The 21288-nt window shown below is 43.4% G+C and overlaps 2 protein-coding genes across 8 annotated transcripts; both read left to right on the top strand.

The window, feature by feature from the left end:
- Window positions 1-1160: 1160 nt before the first annotated feature.
- prmt5 (protein arginine methyltransferase 5) lies at window positions 1161-9332 on the top strand. Of its 2 annotated transcripts, XM_010889115.4 has the most exons (17): window positions 1161-1340; window positions 1708-1826; window positions 2412-2497; window positions 2713-2847; window positions 2951-3063; window positions 3159-3208; window positions 3309-3472; window positions 3575-3736; window positions 4358-4435; window positions 5372-5430; window positions 5526-5648; window positions 5903-6078; window positions 6442-6645; window positions 7573-7683; window positions 7837-7875; window positions 8287-8351; window positions 8441-9332. In XM_010889115.4, the coding sequence occupies exons 1-17, from the start codon at window positions 1240-1242 to the stop codon at window positions 8591-8593; spliced, it is 1938 nt and encodes a 645-aa protein (XP_010887417.1). In that variant the 5' UTR covers window positions 1161-1239; the 3' UTR covers window positions 8594-9332. The 2 variants fall into 2 exon arrangements, with proteins under 2 accessions (XP_010887417.1, XP_010887427.1); XM_010889125.4 differs by lacking the exon at window positions 7837-7875 and having other exon boundaries at window positions 1162-1340.
- A 1310-nt stretch (window positions 9333-10642) lies between these two features.
- On the top strand, window positions 10643-20652 carry slc7a8b (solute carrier family 7 member 8b). 6 transcript variants are annotated; one of them, XM_010889154.3, is made up of 13 exons: window positions 10643-10768; window positions 11049-11121; window positions 11515-11668; window positions 12575-12779; window positions 13148-13299; window positions 13732-13857; window positions 14514-14667; window positions 15620-15743; window positions 15962-16065; window positions 16434-16530; window positions 16720-16869; window positions 19098-19275; window positions 19484-20652. In XM_010889154.3, exons 1-13 carry the CDS (start codon window positions 10731-10733, stop codon window positions 19618-19620), a joined length of 1692 nt encoding a protein of 563 aa, XP_010887456.2. In that variant the 5' UTR covers window positions 10643-10730; the 3' UTR covers window positions 19621-20652. The 6 variants fall into 6 exon arrangements, with proteins under 6 accessions (XP_010887456.2, XP_019897523.1, XP_010887438.1 ...); XM_010889136.3 differs by having other exon boundaries at window positions 10701-10768; window positions 11049-11093; XM_020041961.2 differs by having other exon boundaries at window positions 10749-10823; window positions 11049-11093.
- Window positions 20653-21288: the final 636 nt, after the last annotated feature.

The following is a 21288-nucleotide window of genomic DNA, read 5'->3' as shown; positions in this document are numbered from 1 at the left end:
GCTTGTTCTATTCTTCTCCCAGTAATATCCTTTCAGATATTTTAGTACTGCTTGGTTGCTCTCCCCCCAAATACAATAACACTGAACTGTAAAGTCTTTTTATAGTAGACTGACACACATATACACACACACACACACACACACACACATTTTTACAAGTGTTTAGCTTGACTTAGTGATATATGATAGTATTTTGTTGTGATGGTAGCCTAAGTAATACAACGCACAGAAGCGACTCTACAAACACTGCAGGGTCAAAACTGCTGAGGCAGGTTGTCAGTGGGCCCACATTTGTGAAACAAAACTTGGACTTGCATAAACATGTCTGGTTGTTAAATTTTTCATTTCATACTGAATTTGTCATACCATTTTTCTGATCTTGTGGTCGTTGCCCAGCCTATTTGCTTTTCACATGACAATTATTAAAGAAATAACAGTTGCATCATTCACTACAATGTAGTGAAAATCAGGCTATGGGTGGCTGAAATATTTAGTGGGGAATAAGCCTCATATCCCTAAGAATGTATGCAAACGTTTTTTTTATTATTATTAAACCTGTAGTTTAGCATGGGTGATCAGGCTGAGACCAAATGTCTCTTTTGCGCATGAGCCATGCATTGAGAAATGTTGTAAAAATACCCCAACATTAATGTTTATTAACCATTTGTTTAAGGCAGGGGCGTAGGGTGGGTGGGTTGGGAGTTCAAGTAATTACAGACAGGTCAAATTGACCGCGGAAAATAGTGAAATTCCCAATAAGCATGCTCTCTGACTGCTCCAATATGCAACATAAACCTACGCCATGGTTTATAGGTAAAATATGAAATTAATATTGCAACAACCCTTGTCCTTAAATGCGTCAAATAAACGTTTGTGTTAACCAGTCATTCGTATAAGAGTAGCGTTTTAAGTGTTTCACTTTGTATTCTGACGCGCAAAAATCATTATTGCAGATTTTAGGGATTATTGGGCAAATTTGTAGTTGAGGTGCGTGTGTTTGCAAAGTTAGTTTTTTAATTCGCCACTATCTAAACAATCAGAGTAATTTAGCAAACGCCGGCCAAACATAAATGCGAAGTCGGCTTCTACGGTGTGGTAAAGTGTCGCGACCGAATTCCTACGGAAGTCCTTATAGATCTCAGCTCTCCGTCCACGTAATTATAGTAAACACGTGATGAGAGCCAAAATGGCGTCAGTTTCCCTATACGAAATGTACTCTCTTTCCCATTCACTCGGCTAATGATGGCGTCCCACAGTACAGGAGGCAGGGTGTCCTGCGGGAGAGATTTGAATTGTGTGCCCGAAGTAGCTGACACACTTGCGGCTGTCGCTAAACTTGGGTAAGTAAACTGTTTTGCTATAACTGTTATTTTGGTGGAGATGGAGATTAATACAACCACCGACAGGTTTATCTACCCATCTGCTTCATTTCCGCACGTGATGTAGCTAGCTAGGCTACCTAGCTATTTTAGCATTTGCAACTACCTAGCTAGCTGGTTAAATCAAAGTGCCAGTGAAATATTTGCACGTGTACCTTTACAATTGCTAAGAAATGTTCCTCGCTGCCAGTACTTATGCCATGACACAATAGTATCTAAAAAATAATACATGACTATCTGGATTCATTCCGTTATTATAATTTAACATGGTAATTCAACGTTAGTGAACTGTCGCCTAACGTGTTCCATTTGTCGCTTTTTCTTTCAGATTTGACTTTTTGTGCATGCCACTTTTCCACCCGAGGTTCAAGAGGGAGTTTGAGTTGGACCCCGCTAAAGTCCGACCTGGAGCCCATACACGCTCGGACCTGCTGCTTTGTGGGAGAGGTGAGGAGGTTGCATGCATGTGCCCGAGTTCCAGGCACATCTGGTCATGGGGCAATATAATGGCTCTAATATATACACTGCTAAAAAAAAAAAATCTCAATGACCTAAATATATTAAAGGTCAGTCTTTACTGTACATTGTGTAATTAGTTGAGGACAATTATGTAATGCTGGTCACTGGAAACCAAAATCACCAACCAATTTTGGGCTGGATTCAAACACTCTCAGAAAATCAAAGTAAACAAATGAAATCACAGGATGTCCAACTTGTGTGAATTTAATCACAGCAACTCATAGGTGTTACTACACCTGCTTGCCAATTCTGGTGTTAATCGAGAATGCCAATCAAGCTTCATGGTGCTGTGCTGTGAACACAGGTCCCACTAGAGGATGTTTGGCCCTTGTGCCACTGTCATGGAGGTTGTCTTGCTGTTGTCTTTCCAGTGCACTTGTCACTTTCATTTGCACCAGGTGACATTTATTCACAATCACTTATGATTCCTAACTGGACCGACTGATATCCCTAAAGTTTAATTGACTTGTTATACTGTTATGAATCTGTTTTTTGTTTACTTTCCTTACACAGACTGGAACACTCTGGTTGTTGGAAAGCTTTCTCCATGGATCGAGACAGACTCCGAGTTGGAGACAGAACGTAGGAATTCAGAAGCGGTGAGCTGGACATTATCGGTCATATTATTATTTAAAAAATAATAATAATACCAGCAAATGGTTTCAAATAGTTTGACAAATTAAGTTAATATTTTTTCCACTTGGTTTCTAGTGAATCTATCATTGGCTTTATGTAAAATCAGAAAATCTGAGGGCAGATTTTAAAGATCTTGGCACAAGTTGAAATTCTCTCTCCTTCCATTCCTTTGTCCCAGGCCCTAGTTCAGGAATTGAACTTCTCAGCATATCTGGGTCTGCCAGCCTTCATGATCCCTCTGAAGGGCCCTCACTGTGCCAACATGGCTCGCGTACTGCTCAATCACATTCAGACAGGACACCACTCTTGCATGGTGACTACTATATCCAATTATTATTTCTCCTTTTGAGTTAAAGTATCTTATTTATTAGCTTTCAAAACTGACAATTAAGCAACTGTGGGTTGTTTTGTGTCAGTTCTGGATCCATGTGCCGCTGATTTCCTCTGATGACATGCGTGATGACGATATCGAGAATGAGCCTACTAAGCACACAGATGATGGCAGTAATGATGAGAAGACATGGGCTTGGTGAGTCCAATACTTGTCTGTGGCTAGGACATGGGTTTTTCTGACCTCTGTTCATCCTCATTTTATTTTGTATTGTACCCTCTGTTTGATTTTAGGTGGCATTCATTCAGAACTCTTTGTGACTACAACAAAAGAATTTGTTTAGGTAAGGAAGCGGAATGGGAAAACATGGTTTGAAGTCTAAACAAAGTGATAAAGAATTGTTTTTGTTACAATTGTTCTTGACTTCTATCCCTTCCCTGAAGCCATTGAGGTTGGAGCAGACATGCCCTCTGACCCTGTGATCGACAAGTGGCTTGGAGAGCCAATCAAAGCAGCCATTCTTCCCACCAGCATCTTTCTGACCAATAAGAAAGGGTTTCCAGTCCTGTCAAAAGCCCACCAGAAAATCATCTTCCGACTCTTCAAGGTACTGTAAATTGTAGGATATGGCTTTTTTGTAAGCAAATAAAGATGTATTTTTAACTCTCATGTTGATCGATACGTATATTTAATAACAAAACATTTTCAGCTTGAAGCCCAGTTTATCTTCACTGGCACCAGCCGTCACAGTGAGAAGGACTTCCGCTCCTACCTGCAGTACTTGGAATACCTCAACCAGAACCGGCCTGCCCCCAATGCCTATGAACTGTTTGCCAAGGGTTATGAGGATTACCTGCAGTCTCCCCTTCAGGTGTGTTTGTTTGAATTGGATTCTTTTTAAGTGGTCATTTTCTGGTATGAAAATTCAAGTGCAAAAACATGTTTGAATGCACTATCATCTATTGCCTCTCTGATGGCTACCTAGAGTTGGCTGGCTAGCTTCTATTGGTGATAAAATAAAATTATACTGTTAGCCGTGTATTGGTTTCCCCTCAAATTCATGTGGAAACCATGAAAGTTTTAATATAGGTGTCATGGTGACAAGACGTTTAGCCAGCTAAAGTCACTACCCTCAAGAAAACTGACCGCAATTAGCTGCAAACTGAGTAGCTTCATCTTTTTGTATACTGAAGTGACTTCTGAGGGCAATTGGGGTAAACTGGCACTAGCCGCCAATGCTTTATATTGTAGATGCTGTAACCGCTAGGCCATCTGAATTTATCTGTTGAATGTTTTAACACTAATGGGCAAATTATATTTAAGGATGATTTTGTTAAAATCCAAAGAGACTGCGTTTTAATGGATATAGGCTATGGAGAATTATGCTTTGAATGTGATATGCACAATCTTCTGGATCTTTTTAACACTAGCAATACTTCAGAGAAAACGAGAACCGTGTTCTTATCTCATTGTTCTCTTCTCTACCCATCAGCCACTCATGGACAATCTCGAGTCTCAGACATATGAAGTGTTCGAGAAGGATCCCATTAAATACTCCCAGTACCAGCAGGTAGGGAGTTACTGTATATGTACACTCAGTGGCAAGTTTATTAGGTACACCACCTCGTTCATGGGAAGTGGATAGTTCCTACAACGAATCGGTCACGTGGCTGTGGCTTGGTATATAAAGTAGGACAGCAGGTATGGAGGCTGCTGTATGTGTTTTTGATTGAATGTTCAAATGGGCAAAATTTGTGACTGAGCTTGGTACAGCGACAGGCACGCCGGTATCTGAAACGTCAAACTGGGTTTTTAAGCTAAAAACATCTAATCAGCCGCAGTGCTGTGGGCACAAACAGATACAGTTGATGAGGTCAACAGGGAATGACAGGGATTTTACAAGATAGCAGACACATCACAAATTGGCAAATAATGAAGTACCATGGTGTATGAAACAGCATCTCTGAATGCAGAATTCTTTAGTCGTTGTCACGGATGGGCTATTACAGCAGACAACCACATCGTTTCCATTCCTATCAGCTAAAAGCAAGATGCCTCTCCAGCGGGCACAACATCAACTACACCGGACAGCTGAAGAGTGGAAGAACTACTTGTGTCCTGCACTGTCCCAAAACCTCAACCAAATGAAGCGTCTGAGATGAGGTGGGCCGGCCTGTTCACGGCATGGATGTACTGCCGTCCAATCTTAGTAATGCCATGCGGTCAGCATGTACCTAAACCCCTATGGAGTATAGAATCCATACCTTAAAGAATTCAGGTATTTACTGAGGCAACGGCGTCTGACCCTGTTCTATATGGATGTACATAGGGACCTGACCGGCGGGGTTGTTTTTCTGTTAATAAAGCAGCTTAATCAATTAATGTAAACTGAAATCATCTGACAGCATTTCTTGCCACATTTGTAATCCCTTATTTTATGCTTTTCTTATGAAAGCCACTGGTCTCCTAATTAAGTACTGACTGGGTTGTCCTGATCTTTCTGCAGGCTGTTTATAAGTGTCTCCTTGACAGAGTCCCAGAGGAGCAGAAGGAAACCAATACACAGTGAGTACCTCCTCAGCGCTCGGTTAGTATGTGTTTTCCTGAGTGGTCCCGTTCCCCTTTGTCAGTCTGTAAGATTGTGTCCCGTCTAACCCTAGAGTGTTGATGGTGCTGGGGGCTGGGAGGGGTCCTCTGGTCAACGCCTCCCTGCGCGCTGCCAAGCAAGCTGGCCGGAAGCTTCGTATCTACGCTGTGGAAAAGAACCCAAACGCTGTTGTCACGTAAGGTTCCCATTTTTCACCTAGCTTCACATGCCAGAATTTTCTCAACATAGTGTTATATGTAAATTTAATTCTGTTATAGGGCTAATGTCCCCAGGTATGCATTAAACTCTCTGACATGTACCTATGAACGCTTAGTATTTCATAAAAGGGCATGAAGATGGTAGTTGTGATAATGTTAATCTCCACTGCGCTCCTAGAAATGTCATCGCTGTCTGTCAGAATGACCTTGATCCTGTCACTTTCTCTCCCAGGCTTGAGAACTGGAAGTTTGAGGAGTGGGGAGATCAGGTGACCGTGGTTTCGTGTGATATGAGGGAGTGGGCTGCGCCTGAGAAGGCAGACATTATCGTCAGTGAGCTTCTTGGGTCCTTTGGGGATAATGAGCTGTCTCCAGAGTGTCTAGATGGAGCCCAAAACTTTCTCAAAGGTAGGAGTTAACTAATGAAACATCACCTCATGGTTAGGTCACATGTCACTCTGTCCTAAAGAGCTGTGAGATGACATCGTCATAACCTCGTAAGCATTGGAGTGGAACAGACCTTGTCAGGCTGTTCTGGGCATGTACAAACACATTCTGTAATTGGTTTAATAGTTACATCAAAGCTGAATGAAGGTTGGTGAATTCTCATAATGATTGATGTAACATTACTGTAAGGAAAACACCAAATGGTTAATATGCAGAAAGATGCCAAATTATCATTCACAATTGAATACTGTGTGCGGGGGCTTAATATCAATGCCATTTTGGGCCTTAACATACTCTCATCCAAACTTGTCCCGTCTTTCTCAGATGGTGGGGTTAGCATCCCATGTTCCTACACCTCTTTCCTGGCTCCCCTTTCCTCCTCCAAGCTGTATAACGAGGTCAGGGGGTGCAGAGAGCGGGACAAGGATCCAGAGTGCCACTTTGAGACCCCCTATGTTGTCAGACTCCACAACTTCCACCAGCTGGCTGAGCCCAAGGCCTGCTTCACCTTTGTACACCCCACCACAGGTAACTCCAAACCCTCACACGCTCAACCCCTCACTCTCCGGCCGACACGGGTCACTACCGCGCGCACACACCCACTCGCCGGCCGACACGGGTCACTACCGCGCACACACACCCACTCGCCGGCCGACACGGGTCACTACCACGCACACACACCCACTCTCCGGCCGACACGGGTCACTACCGCACACACACACCCACTCGCCGGCCGACACGGGTCACTACCACGCACACGCACCCACTCGCCGGCCGACACGGGTCACTACCGCGCACACGCACCCACTCGCCGGCCGACACGGGTCACTACCGCGCACACGCACCCACTCGCCGGCCGACACGGGTCACTACCGCGCACACGCACCCACTCGCCGGCCGACACGGGTCACTACCGCGCACACGCACCCACTCGGCCGACACGGTCACTACCGCGCGCACGCACCCACTCGCCGGCCGACACGGGTCACTACCGCGCGCACACACCCACTCGCCGGCCGACACGGGTCACTACCGCGCGCACGCACCCACTCGCCGGCCGACACGGGTCACTACCGCGCACACGCACCCACTCGCCGGCCGACACGGGTCACTACCGCGCACATGCACCCACTCGTCGGCCGACACGGGTCACTACCGCACACACGCACCCACTCGCCGGCCGACACGGGTCACTACCGCGCACATGCACCCACTCGTCGGCCGACACGGGTCACTACCGCACACATGCACCCACTCGCCGGCCGACACGGGTCACTACCGCACACACACACACACACACCCACTCGCCGGCCGACACAGGTCACTACCGCACACACACACACCCACTCGCCGGCCGACACGGGTCACTACTGCGCACACACCCACTCGCCGGCTGACACGGGTCACTACCGCACACAGGATTGGTAATGAATTCATTTCTCTTCTTTCCTTCAGATATGAACAACAACAGGTATCAGTGCCTCAGGTTCTCTGTGGGATGTAACACAGTGCTGCATGGCTTTGCAGGGTACTTTGAGACCACACTCTATGGAGACGTCACACTCAGTAAGTATCAAAGAGGATGTTTTAATGATTCGGTTGGAGACATGGATGGATAACATTGGCCCTTTAGACATGTGGGAATGAGTCTAAATGGTTAAAGCTTAATGTATATATTTGCTACAGAAGCATATGCAAAACAATGTTTATTATTACCAGGAAACAGTTATGAGATGATTGGTAAGATGAAGACCAAAGGTAAAGACCCAGTAGTTCATCTGACACAAAACATTCTAAACCTTACACTATTGATTTTATTTACACTCTGTATAACATTTGTAGATATTAATTTTGAGTGGGTACAACATAATATGAAAATGACATGAGTTTTTAAAAATAGAAACATAAAGCGCACATTTGGACTCACAGGTGTTTGGCTTGCTTTTCTTGTAGGACATCAAAACTGTACATTAAGTACTCTTAGAACTATTTTTCAAATACTTTAAGTACTCTTAAATGATTCATTCAGAAAAGCTCAACATTGCAAAACATACCTAATTCACAGGAGGGATCTGGGCAAGTTCTTGTCCTGCTAGGTAACGGCTTTCAACCTGTATGTGTGTTTGATTGTGAAGAACTACTATCAATGTACGTGTCTGTTTGGTCAAGGTATCAAACCAGAGACCCACTCTCCTGGAATGTTCTCCTGGTTCCCCATCCTGTTCCCTCTCAAAGTAAGCAGGTTGTCATACAGTCACATAATATTTATGTTTAGCACATTGTATTAGCAAAAAGAATCGACCTGGCTCCTCCCCTCTTGCAGCAACCTATCCCGGTGACGAAGGATGACGATGTCGTTGTGAGGTTCTGGAGGTGTAACAATGGGAAGAAGGTGTGGTACGAGTGGGCTGTGACCGAGCCCTCATGCTCTGCTATCCACAACCCAGCAGGACGATCCTACACAATTGGCCTGTGAAGACCTTTACACAAACACCTCATCAGGCACTGAATTGGAAATTAAGTGTAGGAATTCTTGCCCTCAGAATGTCCAACATTTTACCAGTTGCCATGTAATCTTGAGCCTGGTCTTTAAGCAGTGATGCTTTATGGTGTGGTGAGAGCAGTCAGTTTTAGGCATGGACTATAATCTACATACCAGGTTTACTGAGTTGGAAGTTACTTATTTACCAAGCAGTTAAGTGATCCACTCTAAAGATGTCAGCTGTTTCTGTCTCTGTGGGTCATCCGTTCTCCCTCTTTAAGAGGTTTTTTCTTTGTTTTTATATTGTTTCAGTCATCAGTCACTTCTATCAGTTGCAGACCGCCAGGGACATATTTTCCAACACAGCAGGGTCCTACTTGTTTTTTCAAATACTTGGTTGTGCTTAATTTTAATTTGCATGACCCAATGAAACCAGTGTAATGGTCCCAAAAAGGTGAACTCTGGGATGCTGGACAAGTTAAATTAAGCACATGTCAAGTTTTTGAATGTTAATAATAGTTTTTCAGCATGACCTCCTGATATCACATTCCATACTACAAAATGGATTCAACTGTTCGAAATTGTCACTTAACACATTTACCCAGTCAGTCACAATTCAGAAACAGCAGGGTGTAGGAGACGGGCTGTTCAGGTTCTCAGTTGTTCAAATGTTTATTTCTTTGTTCCGTTTTTGTCTGAACCATGTTGTCAATAAAGACAAAACTATTAGCTACTTACTGCTCTCTGTGCCTTACATTTACTTATGTAGCTGTGACAGGTTCATTGCACAGTTCAGATTTTATGAAATGCTTTTTGTAATTGCGAACTGTGACATGGATGCCTTTACACAGAAAAGGGAATGCATATAAAATATATTTCAGGTTTTTCTACTCAATAGTTCGCCTTGGCATGTGATATACCGCAAGGTTTCCTCAACTGCATTGAACTTTCACGCAAAGACTGTTTTGTCCTCCTGTGCAACTCTAACATCATTGTCACCCTGTGCCCGTAAGCAGATATTGTTCAACTCTGTAGAGCAAAGAATTGCATCTTGCTTTTCATCTGTACAGTTGCTTGTGATAAACTACAACGAAAAGCATGTCTTCCTTAACATTGACCATATACCACATCACATCCTAAACTGACAACTAATAGCTAAGGATGTTTCAATTCTCAAAAGCTGGGTGTTTCTGTTTGGCCATTAGTTGAACAGCAGCAACTCTACAACTACCACTCAATGGCTGCAGTTTTATCAACAAGCTACATGCGTAGTGTATGTGTATGTGTACACACTTCTAAAAATGGCAGTTGGTCAGTGACACTTGTAAGAAGCATGTTTTCCCCAATGAAACACGTTTATCCTCAGGCAGACAGGCCTGTCATTGTTTTTGTCTGGCTTTGTATGAGACTTACGTTGTTTTGCAGGTCCTCTCATGAAGTCCATAAACTAAGAAACACCCAGGACAGGACTGCAGGTATAATAATGTTGTAGCCTTCGTCCCAAAGACGTGGGTCTGTTTAAGATGCCAGTAACACTGGCCTTAGTTACTATTTTAACCATTAATTTACCAGGTAAGTTGACCAAGAGAACCTCATTTACAGCAACTACCTGGAATATAGTTACAGGAGGGAGCAATGAACCACGTGGAAGCTGGGGACGATGAGGTAGTCCTAATGGCAAAGGGCCAGACAGACAAACAGTAGATTTTATCTTGTGGCAAGATGGCAGAGTACCCTTTACTGGCCATCCATCACGTCCTGTAGAATCTGGTCTCCCATCCAGGGACTGACCAGGACTAACCTTAGCATCAGATGAAAGCCAGCAGCGGGATGCAGGGTGGCATGCTGCTGGCAGTGTAATTTCTGTTCATGTGGCAACTGGATGTATGTGAAATCTTTATCATATTCTACTCATGAAGTTTCTCTGAGTAAAGCAAACTGAAATACTTAGTTTGACACCCATGCTGAACAGTGGCCCTGAGGAGGGGCTTAGCCGTGTTGACCCTATTCAGTCCACGTTCATTGGTTGAATATTAAGAGCATTTCCAATTTCTCGGTAGGGCAGACGTCTCGTTCACATACTGATGTAGAATAGATTAGCACAGTGTGTGCTGACTACAGAATTCTGGAGATGCTTCATTTCAAGTCACGGCAACTAAGGAGGAAGAGGTGGGTAATCACTCTGTCAATTGTTTGAATTTTAAGCTGTCAAGATTGCAGTGGGGTAGGTTATATACATTAAATATATACACACTGAATTGCCCTCGTCAGGAAAATTTTTTTTATTCCAATTTAAATAACTTTATTATAGGCAAAAAAAATGTAATCTGCATTTGGCACCGCATGCGCTTTTGAAAAACAAAACGTTTACTAATACCGTTAATTACTTGCTATTTCCAGTTACGTTGTTGTGTCCAATGTTCAACAAAGATTTTACCTTTTATTATAGTGCAAGATTATCTTCAGTGGCCTTCCTCCATAGCCCATTTTGCAGGTTGGTGACTTTGTGCCTGCTTTCGCAGGTGGGGCCTGGCACGTCGCAACCCGATGCGTCGCTCTCCATTGAATTATTTATGCTGTGATGTAGTTGTTTCTAATAATAGAATTAATCTCTGTAGTCCACGCACTCTCTAACTGGTAGGATACGGCACTGGGCGTTATTGCACGCTTCATCAGTTTGAGCACCTGCAGTTTGTGTTGTCTAGTGAAAATAATCGGGCCCACTTGCGTGTATGTATGTTCAGCTAGCATAGTCCAGAAGTGGACACCTTATGCACGTTTTGTGTACAACGGGCTAAATTGGTTTTATACGGCACCGAGATAACTTTGAATCAGCTAAATAGTTTTGTTGTGCATAATCATTTTTCTCTCCTAAGATAGTAACACCCAACTGCGCTTTGTATCTACTGTAACAGTTATCCTGGAGTCACACGATGACTGATGGTCCTAGGCAACGGGGCAATGCGTCGGCGGACTGGGATACCGCTTCGGAATCCAGTAAAGACGGCTCCGGAAGAGTGGCCTTAAAGAAAGAGATTGGCCTTGTTAGCGCATGTGGAATTATAGTGGGTAAGTCTGCATACAGTAAGTGCTATCGATCATGTCTAAATCAATCTTGGTGTGGGAGAGTAGCTCTGAGCGCATCATACTAAACGACAAGGCTGCACATCTCCTGCAGCGAGATTTAACCTCTCCCTGTTCTATAATCAACACTGTTCTAGGCTAGACCAGGGCTGTCAACATTTTTACTGGCGAGTTAATGTCCTGTAAATATTATCTCTAACCCAGGAGCACAACCTTCCTGTAGAGCCAGTGTTTCTCAATCCTGCTCCTGGGCACCTCCCTGCCCTGCATGTTTTCAAATGATCAGCTCATTATCAAGTCCTTCATGGGCTACATCAGGTATGTTAGGGCAGGGCAGGGCAGGGGGTGTCCAGGAGCAGGGTTGAGAAACACTGAATTAGTACTTCACTCCTCAAGGGAGGAGGAATACACCAATTTAGTGTAGCATTCAGGAAGAGATGTGAATCTGGTACATTAGATTTGGGTTAGAACCCTGAACAACATCCAATCATGAGTCAAACAGTTTTAGGGGGAAAACCAACACCAGTGCTTGATGACTGTAGAATCACATGCTTCATAACAATAACATTCTCTGCTTGTAGAGAATATCTGTTAGAAAGACTTCTGCATTCTGAGTCCTCTGGGAGCTTATTTAGGGGTAGAGGTGCTGGTCAGATTCCAGCCCATTCCAGAGCCTGATCATAGTTAAATGATATGTTAATTTAGGCAATGAGCCCCGAACAAGTCATATTTTTGGGATACCATGTTTCTAAATCAACTAATGCGGGAAACTCCCTCATTGTCCATCAAACTTAAGTCTATGTTGTGCGATGTTGACCAGGTCTTTGAAACAACTGATGCAGCATTTCCCCCCCAGTCCTGAACCCTCCTGTCTCTTTGTCTGCATCTCAGGCAACATCATTGGGTCAGGGATCTTTGTGAGCCCGAAGGGTGTCCTGGAGAACGCCAGCTCTGTGGGGCTGGCTCTCATCGTGTGGATTATCACCGGAGTGATCACAGCCATTGGTGCCCTCTGCTATGCTGAACTGGGCGTTACCATCCCCAAGTCTGGAGGAGATTACTCCTACGTCAAGGACATCTTTGGAGGACTTGCGGGGTGAGGCGAAATGCAGTGCGTGGTGATGGCATAATGAATCTGTTGTTTTTCTGAGCCGCCCATCTTCATCCGCCGAACTGTAAAAACCCCCCGTTAAGCAGTACAGTAGCCCCTCTTTTGTCCCTGACCATTTCTGTATGTCATTAACCTAGTTTGTTCAATGACGCCTGTCCTCTTTATTGTGCACGAAACATCAGCCCGTAGTATTCAATAGTCTACTGTCATGCTTGGAATGTCGGCTAATTGGTTTCCCACACTTTCCCGCACAGGTTTTTTCCTCTGTATCAAAGAGATGATTAGGTGTTTCTGAGTGTTTCACGGCCCTGTCCGTGTGTGAATGACAACGACCCTCTCCATGCCTCTCCCAGGTTCCTGCGACTGTGGATTGCTGTGTTGGTCATCTACCCCACCAACCAGGCGGTCATCGCGCTCACTTTCTCCAACTATGTTCTGCAGCCCCTCTTCCCCACCTGCTTCCCCCCAGAGAGTGGCCTCCGTCTGCTGGCTGCCCTCTGTCTATGTGAGGCCCTTAGAGAACGTACAGACTGCCTTACTTGGTTGGATAACGTTTGTTTACTTTGCTTTCTTTCGGATTACTTCGTTTAATTAAGCTTTATTCGTTGAGTTTGCGCTGCAGTTCTCTTAATGCATTATGTGTTGTGCTGAGAGAGGATATTTGTTTGCACATGATATTTGCCATTTAACCCAAAAACTCTGGATTGGAGAGGTGTAGGAAGCTGGCTCCTTAAGTCCAAGTGCAGAAATATGGGCTAACTGCCTTTGCTAAAGGAATGACATAGTTGTTGTATTTTCTTTTTTCCCGATATAATCACCTTTTAGTTACTGGTCGTATGCTGTAACCTTTAGGCCACGTCCCTCCTCTTTGGTTCCTCTAGATGTTGGGAATGTGCTGCTGTGTACTGTGTGATGACTCTTGTCCTTCTCATTCCAGTGTTGCTGACGTGGGTGAACTGCTCCAGTGTGCGCTGGGCCACTCATGTTCAAGATGTCTTTACTACTGGGAAGCTGCTGGCCTTGGGTCTTATCATTATTATGGGCTTTGTGCAGATTTGTAAAGGTAGTTTTCCTCAATCTCCAGCTCTTTCTCACTCTGTCTCTCGTCGGCTCACTTTCTCGCACATAACCTTTGACACACTGGAGCAATCACAAGATGTGAGGGGGGAAATAAGCTAAAGAAACCCGGAATAGTGCCAGAGCACCACAATGCTTTTAACTCATGCTTCCTGCAGGATTTGCATTATCCCTACATGAGAGGGAGGATTAAAGTTCACATACCTTCTCATCCCACTTCCCACAATCCCTGAGTACAGTCTATACATGCAGCCTAACTTAACACTCGTGTCTGTGTGTGTGTTTCTGACCTAACTACATTATGAGGACAAAAAAGTCCCCAAAATGTGATAAATGGGGAAGTTTTTCTGGTTCCGATTTTGAGAAATGATTTTCTTTGTTTTAAGTATTGTGTTTAGGGCATTGCAAGTTGCAAGTGGGGCTAGGGTTGGAATTTTGGTTTAGGTGTTAGTGGTTAGGCATTATGGTTAGGTGATTGTTTGGCATTAATGTTAGGTTATTGAGTTTAAGGTTAGTAAAAGTAGGATTTTTTTTTTTTAGGTGAGTCAACTTTGGTGTCTCTATTTAAATAGCTAAGTAAACGTGTGTGCGTGTGTGTGTGTGTGTGTGTGTGTGTGTGTGTGTGCGTGTGTGTGCATCTAGGGCAGTATTACTGGCTGGAGCCAGTGCATGCGTTTGAGACATTCCAGCCCTACGACATTGGTCAGATAGCACTGTCGTTTCTGCAGGGCTCCTTTGCCTACGGTGGTTGGAACTTCCTCAACTATGTCACAGAGGAGCTTGTCGACCCCTATAGGTGAGCCACAGCCAAGGAATGACTCAATTCTCACACTTTCTCAACAGGGTAAAATCGCAAGCACACCCTGTCCTGTCTGATTATCCTTTTAAATGTAAAATAGAAGAGACTGTGAGATGTCTGGTTAGGCCTGTATTATCAAAGGTTATGGTAATTCGCCCAGACATGACAACCAAAATACATGTTTTTTTTTTTTTTCATCCCCAGTCGCATGATATCAAGTTGTACCTACGACCCTGTAACCCTGTGTGTCCCTGTCTCGTCGCAGCAGTCCCAACAGGCTCTGGAGAGTTGTGGCATGTCTTCCTCCTGGGCAGTTTGAACCAGGAAATTTGTCAGATCAGTCAGAGGGCAGGTTCACTCCACTGATGACATCACTTAGCTTTTGAAGGCACACCACCTAAGGGAGTCTCCGCTAGAATCCGACCGATTAATCAGACTGGCCGATTAATTAGGGCAGATTTAAGGTTTTCTAAACAATCGGTAATCAATGTTGTACTATGATAATGGCTGGTATTCTTTTTGGTGGGGAAGCACATATTAAAATGACATGGCCAACCACGAGGAAATTGTGTGGCAGTCTGACCACCTGTCACGCTATGTGCCATCAAAAGGACCATGTACGTTGCTAGCTATTGTGATGTCTAGGCCTGTTTTTCAGAAAACAATCAATCATCACAAACAGTAGTTAGCTACCGATTGGTTGATATTAGCATAGAAATGTGAATTATTAGCGTTTTTTTGGCTCCCAATAATCTGCATGGACATCAGTGTTGAAAAATCCTAATTGGTCTATCTCTAGTCTCCACCCCCCCACCCTGGGGGTGACAATTGTCTAATATGCATCTGACCATGTCGCTCCCTGTCACAACCTAGATATTGTGAGGCTGCCTCAGACTGCTGCACCACCTGGGTGCCCCAGATCCTAAAGACCATTGTTTCTGTTTGACAGGAACCTCCCCCGGGCCATCTTCATCTCCATTCCACTGGTGACGTTTGTCTACGTGTTCGCCAACATCGCCTACGTTACCGCCATGAGTCCTCAGGAGCTGCTGGCCTCCAATGCTGTCGCTGTGGTCAGAAGCGTCCCTGTGTGGCTGATGTTGCTGCTGGGAATGGTTGCTGCTGGGAATGACCATGTGGCTTGTTTTGATGCCTGCTCATTAGTGACACATGTCTTTAGTCACCTGCCTTGAGTTTTGTGGTAATCCTGAAAAGGTCTGTTTGTAGCAGTTTTTTGTGTGTCGTTGAACCTTTCTCCTCTCTCCTATGTCAACTCCAAACTCTCTCCCAGACGTTTGGTGAGAAGTTACTTGGAGTGATGTCATGGGTCATGCCCATCTCTGTGGCTCTGTCTACCTTCGGGGGTGTCAATGGCTCCCTCTTCACCTCATCGCGGTCAGTTCACCCGGTCCCTCCGTCTTCCTGTGTGTCCCCTTTTTATGTGCTGTCTGGTCTGTAATTAACATTCCATATTATCATCTTCAGTCTATCGTGGACCTCTCATACATGTGGTATGGTAATACCTGACCTTGTGGTCACATTTCACTTCCTTGTTCTGTCTGTGCAGTTTCTTAAAAATTGTTCTTGCTTGTAATTGCATCTCTCAATGGCTCTATATCCCGTCCCTGTTGTCATCACCTGTGTTCTCTGATCTGTGCCTCCATGGGCTGTGTCCTCATTCTTGGTAAAGTCAGACATTTTAATGTGAGGATAATTGTTATTCCTCTGTGCTGACTTGGTGTTAATGTTTCTCTTTTTTTCAGGCTGTTTTTTGCAGGAGCGAGGGAAGGCCATCTCCCCCGGCTCCTGGCCATGATTCATGTGAAACGCTGCACCCCAATCCCAGCCCTGCTGTTCACTGTGAGTTTTGCTAACTACCTGATGACAACAAACTTCTCTTCCTCAATCTCCCACACACCTCCGCAGAGTTGCACACGTTTTAAGTTCACTGCGCCTCTTTGTAGGTGTGATCTTTCTTGAAGGCATACTTTAATTTGTTACTAATTTTACATGGAACATTTATGGATATGTTCCCTCTCTTCATTCCAGTGTATATCTACCCTGCTGATGTTGTGCACTAGTGACATGTATACCCTTATCAACTATGTGGGCTTCATAAACTACCTCTTCTATGGGGTAACTGTTGCTGGGCAGATTGTGCTGCGCATCAAACAGCCAGACATGCATCGGCCAATCAAGGTAAACCCTCCATAAGTGTACTCCATCCTGTTGGACAAGGTTATTGCTTCCCAGCAAATTTTGGGAATTGCTTGATTTTGATAGGAATGCTTGACTGAAGTCAAGACATTATTACAGTCTTTAAATAATGGGTCTATTTATGATGGGTTACATCTGACACACGTATGATTTTGTCATGTTCAAAGCATGTTGATCCCTGTGTCGTACATTGGAGAATGTGAATATAGATGGCAGAGTGCAGATATAGTAGGGAGAACAAGTATTTGATACACTGTCTATTTTGCAGGTTTTCCCACTTACAAAGCATGTAGAATCTAAAACAAAAATCCAGAAAATCACATTGTATGATTTTTAAGTAATTAATTTGCCTTTTATTGCATGACATAAGTATTTGATACATCAGAAAAGCACAACTTAATATTTGTTTGCAATTACAGAGATGATACGCTTCCTGTAGTTCTTGACCAGGTTTGCACACACTGCAGCAGGGATTTTGGCCCACTCCTCCATACAGACCTTCTCCAGATCCTTCAGGTTTCGGGGCTGTCACTGGGCAATACGGACCTTCAGCTCCCTACAAAGATTTTCTATTGGGTTCAGGTCTGGAGACTGGCTAGGCCACTCCAGGACCTTGATGCTTCTTATGGAGCCACTCCTTAGTTGCCCTGGCTGTGTGTTTCAGGTCATTGTCATGCTGGAAGACCCAGCCACGACCCATCTTCAATGCTCTTACTGAGGGAAGGAGGTTGTTGGCCTAGATCTCGCGATACATGGCCCCATCCATCCTCCCCTCAATACGGTACAGTCATCCTGTCCCCTTTGCAGAAAAGCATCCCCAAAGAATGATGTTTCCACCTCCGTGCTTCACGGTTGGAATGATGTTCTTGGGGTTGTACTCCTCCTTCTTCCTCCAAACACGACGAGTGGAGTTTAGACCAAAAAGCTCTATTTTTGTCTCATCAGACCACATGATGTTCTCCCATTCCTCCTCTGGATCATCCAGATGGTCATTGGCAAACTTCAGATGGGCCTGGACATGCGCTGGCTTGAGCAGGGGGACCTTGCGTGTGCTGTAGGATTTTAATCCATGATGGCGTAGTGTGTTACTAATGGTTTTAAGCTGCTTGCCTATTGTCCTATAGCCCATCCCAGCCTTGTGCAGGTCTACAATTTTATCCCAGATGTCCTTACACAGCTCTCTGGTCTTGCATGCTCTACGTGCAAAATCGGCAGGTTATCAAATACTTGTTCTCCCCACTGTATTACATACTTGTTTTAGTATCATCTATAGCATAGATCTTCAACCCTCTCCTGTGGACCCCCCAGCCATTCCATCTAAGATGTATCCCAGAGCTAGCATACCTGAATCAAATGTTTAACTAATTAACAAAACTTACATGTTAGTTAGTTCAGGGCAAAAACTAAACTGTGAGATGGTTGGGGGGGTCCCCAGGAGAGGGTTGAAGACCTATGATCTATATAGTTTAAGCCAAGCCATGGTTCAATACACACATTATATCATGCCATTTAAAGAATGTGCTTTTCAAATTGCCTGCAACTTAGTGCTAGAATGGGGATAACGTACTGTATAGGGATGCACTGATATACCGGGCAGCAATCTTTAGCAGAGGATTATATGCAAAGATTGTAGTAATCAGTATTGGCCAGTTGATATAAAATGGCCATGTGTCCTATTTTCTTTATTGTTATTATTTATTCTCTGTTGCAGGTTTAAGTCCAATATGTATTTACTAAGTGTATATCCAGACACTGAATAATGTACAATTATAGAGAGAGAACGTACTTTATCATATACATTTTCTCTTCATTGTGTTTATTTTTGAGTCTTTTGTTATTGGAACATACAATTATAACATTTGTATGATATGAATGAGCATTTATTGAACTTAGAAGCATAATCAGAAGCTATGTTGTTAAATGACAAAACACTGGTAATGTCATTGTTATTGGCCAAGAATTTTACTACTGGTGCCTCCTTAGTGCTGTGTAATGTAATAGTGTCTAAAGACAAAATATTGGTGTGAAATGAGCAGTACAGCAAATTTAGTAAACAAGGCATGCATTTGTGGTAAGTGAAGAGGAACCTAACTTAATGCACATCTGCCATTCTACTTTGTGTTTGTATTGGAATTGTTTGTTAGATTTACAGTTGTATAGGATTGTTACTGGTTTGCATGTGTAGACATCTTTGGTTGTCCTTTCTTCAGGTGAGCCTGATGTGGCCAGTGATCTACCTGTTGTTCTGGGCATTCCTCCTTATCTTCTCCCTGTACTCTGAGCCTGTTGTGTGTGGTCTGGGCATGGCTATCATGTTGACTGGAGTCCCTGTCTACTTCCTGGGTGTCTACTGGGACAACAAGCCTCAATGCTTCGACACCTTCATCGGTATGAGAACCATTTTCAGTGTTTATGATGCAAATTGCTAGGAGTTCTGCCTAGTCATATGTTCAGGAAAAACCTGGACCCAGTATAGTGGCTCATAGCAGTGTAAAGTTATGTGAAATGTTTAGCTGTAGGATTATAATGAAGGGAAATCTAATATGTTTTGCTCTTTCACTCTCTTGGTCTTTCCTCACTCCATTCTCCCGTCCAGGTAAGATGACCCACGTTTGTCAAAAGTTCTTTATTGTAGTGTACCCGGACATGGGTGAAAGCAGAAATGTGGGATTGCAACAAGGACCGAAAGAAGATGATGATGAACTTGGGAAGGCATTGAACCCATCCAAATGAATATGGGCACACACAAAAACACTTGATTTCAAAAGTTGGACGGGTATACTCAAGGAAATGCGCTATAGTACTCTGTTCTCCCTTAAATATTGACTGGAGTTAAAACTGTACACCTGCCTCAGTGCAATACTATTGCCCATTGTCAGGGGTCTTGAGGTGCAATGTCAGTATTTTAGACAGATTAAATATTTTTCCAAATACATTTATTTGAAATACATTTCTTGTTTGATGTATTTTTGTTCAGTGTTGTACTGTATTGGTTGTTCTTTTTTGGTATCTGTTGTTGGTGTTTAGGGTGAGACAAGGTGGAATATTTGAGTGCTCTTCATGTATTGTTTCCCACACCACCCTAAATGTTTGTCATTCCCACTACTTAATTTGTTTTATTTTATGTCTTTTGATTGATGTTATTGTTTATAGATATGTATAGGTGCTTTCTGGAGACTGCTTTTTCACATACTACTGTAGAGAGGCAGGTGTACAGAGAGGCAGACTCCTGAGCAATCAAATCTTTTTTTGATGTAGAGAGAGACAATTTAAAGTAATAATGTGTCACTCACCCTTGTTATTATGCACTGATGTCCACAAATAGATGTTTATTCTAGTAATATGACCTATGCATTGAATGTAATAATTATGTAAACATTGTATTAATAATCATAGACATTTTGCAACATACAATATTAAAGTACATTACATTTTGGTCAGGAAGAGGCATCAGTCTAGCCTGAGGACCAGTCTCTTCACATAATATTCCAGCCCCTTTATTCCAGTAGTAATAGTGGCTGCTGTTTTTGATTTAATGGCACACAAGTTTTAGTAAACTGATTACTTAATGTACAAAATGGCTGCCATGACTACTCCATGTCATGTCATTGGGTAATGATAGTGGGTGCTAAGGATAGGAATGTTAGGTCAATAGACTGGTAGTCAAATTGGCACCACTCTGCGCTGTATTGTAAATGTATCTGGAGTAATAAGCTGCGCGCAGGTCTTTTTTATTGTGCAATACATAGTTAGCATTTATGCAACCGTTTGGTATTACTGTGTGATTTATTAACCCTTTCAAGTTTCATTATCTTGTATTCTCCCACTTAATACAAACCTGCACTGGAACACTAATATTCCCTGTCCGCACAAAATGGTGATTACTCCATGATTACATTACCTTTCCTGTAGTGGAAATTAACATTCCCGCTCAGTCTCAGTGTAATGTTGGAAGCCCCATACTGGTAGATTAGTGTCTCAAATGAGATGAAACCTCTCCTCCATTAGCTATTCCTCAGAGGGCAATACCTCAATCAATCAAATGTATTTTATAAAGCCCTTTTACAACAGCAGTTGTCACAAAGTGCTTTTCATTTTCGATGTTTGATTCCACAACATCTCCAATACGATTCAATCACTATTTATAACAAGCCACCACTATTGTGTAACATGATGTCGTACAGCTCAAGCCAGCACCACAACTTTGGCCGAGTATTCTGTGTTTGCAGTGGACCGAAAGCATACCGTGAAATGTGCTTTCACACATAGACACACGTATGTCCCATATTGAAAGAATTACGTTTGGGCATGTCTGATGAGGTGTTTAACTATACGATAAAAGTTAATCTTTTGTAGACTGATTAAAAACAGGAAATAACAAACATGTGAAACTTTCACTTT

Source organism: Esox lucius, chromosome 3 (genome assembly GCF_011004845.1).
Source record: "Esox lucius isolate fEsoLuc1 chromosome 3, fEsoLuc1.pri, whole genome shotgun sequence".
Taxonomy (NCBI): Eukaryota; Metazoa; Chordata; class Actinopteri; order Esociformes; family Esocidae; genus Esox; species Esox lucius.
Note: the sequence above shows the minus strand (reverse complement) of the source record. Positions and strands in the feature narration are given on the sequence as shown.

Excerpts from the sequence above, each read along its gene's own strand:
- prmt5 (XM_010889115.4), top strand. The coding sequence starts at position 1,240 with ATGATGGCGTCCCACAGTACAGGAGGCAGGGTGTCCTGCGGGAGAGAT. Across the intron at positions 6,646-7,572 it reads CTTTGTACACCCCACCACAG|ATATGAACAACAACAGGTAT; the intron begins GTAACTCCAAAC and ends TCTTTCCTTCAG. Across the intron at positions 8,352-8,440 it reads CCATCCTGTTCCCTCTCAAA|CAACCTATCCCGGTGACGAA; the intron begins GTAAGCAGGTTG and ends CCCCTCTTGCAG.
- slc7a8b (XM_010889154.3), top strand. The coding sequence starts at position 10,731 with ATGCTTCATTTCAAGTCACGGCAACTAAGGAGGAAGAG. Across the intron at positions 16,531-16,719 it reads TCCCAGCCCTGCTGTTCACT|TGTATATCTACCCTGCTGAT; the intron begins GTGAGTTTTGCT and ends TCTTCATTCCAG. Across the intron at positions 16,870-19,097 it reads ACATGCATCGGCCAATCAAG|GTGAGCCTGATGTGGCCAGT; the intron begins GTAAACCCTCCA and ends TCCTTTCTTCAG.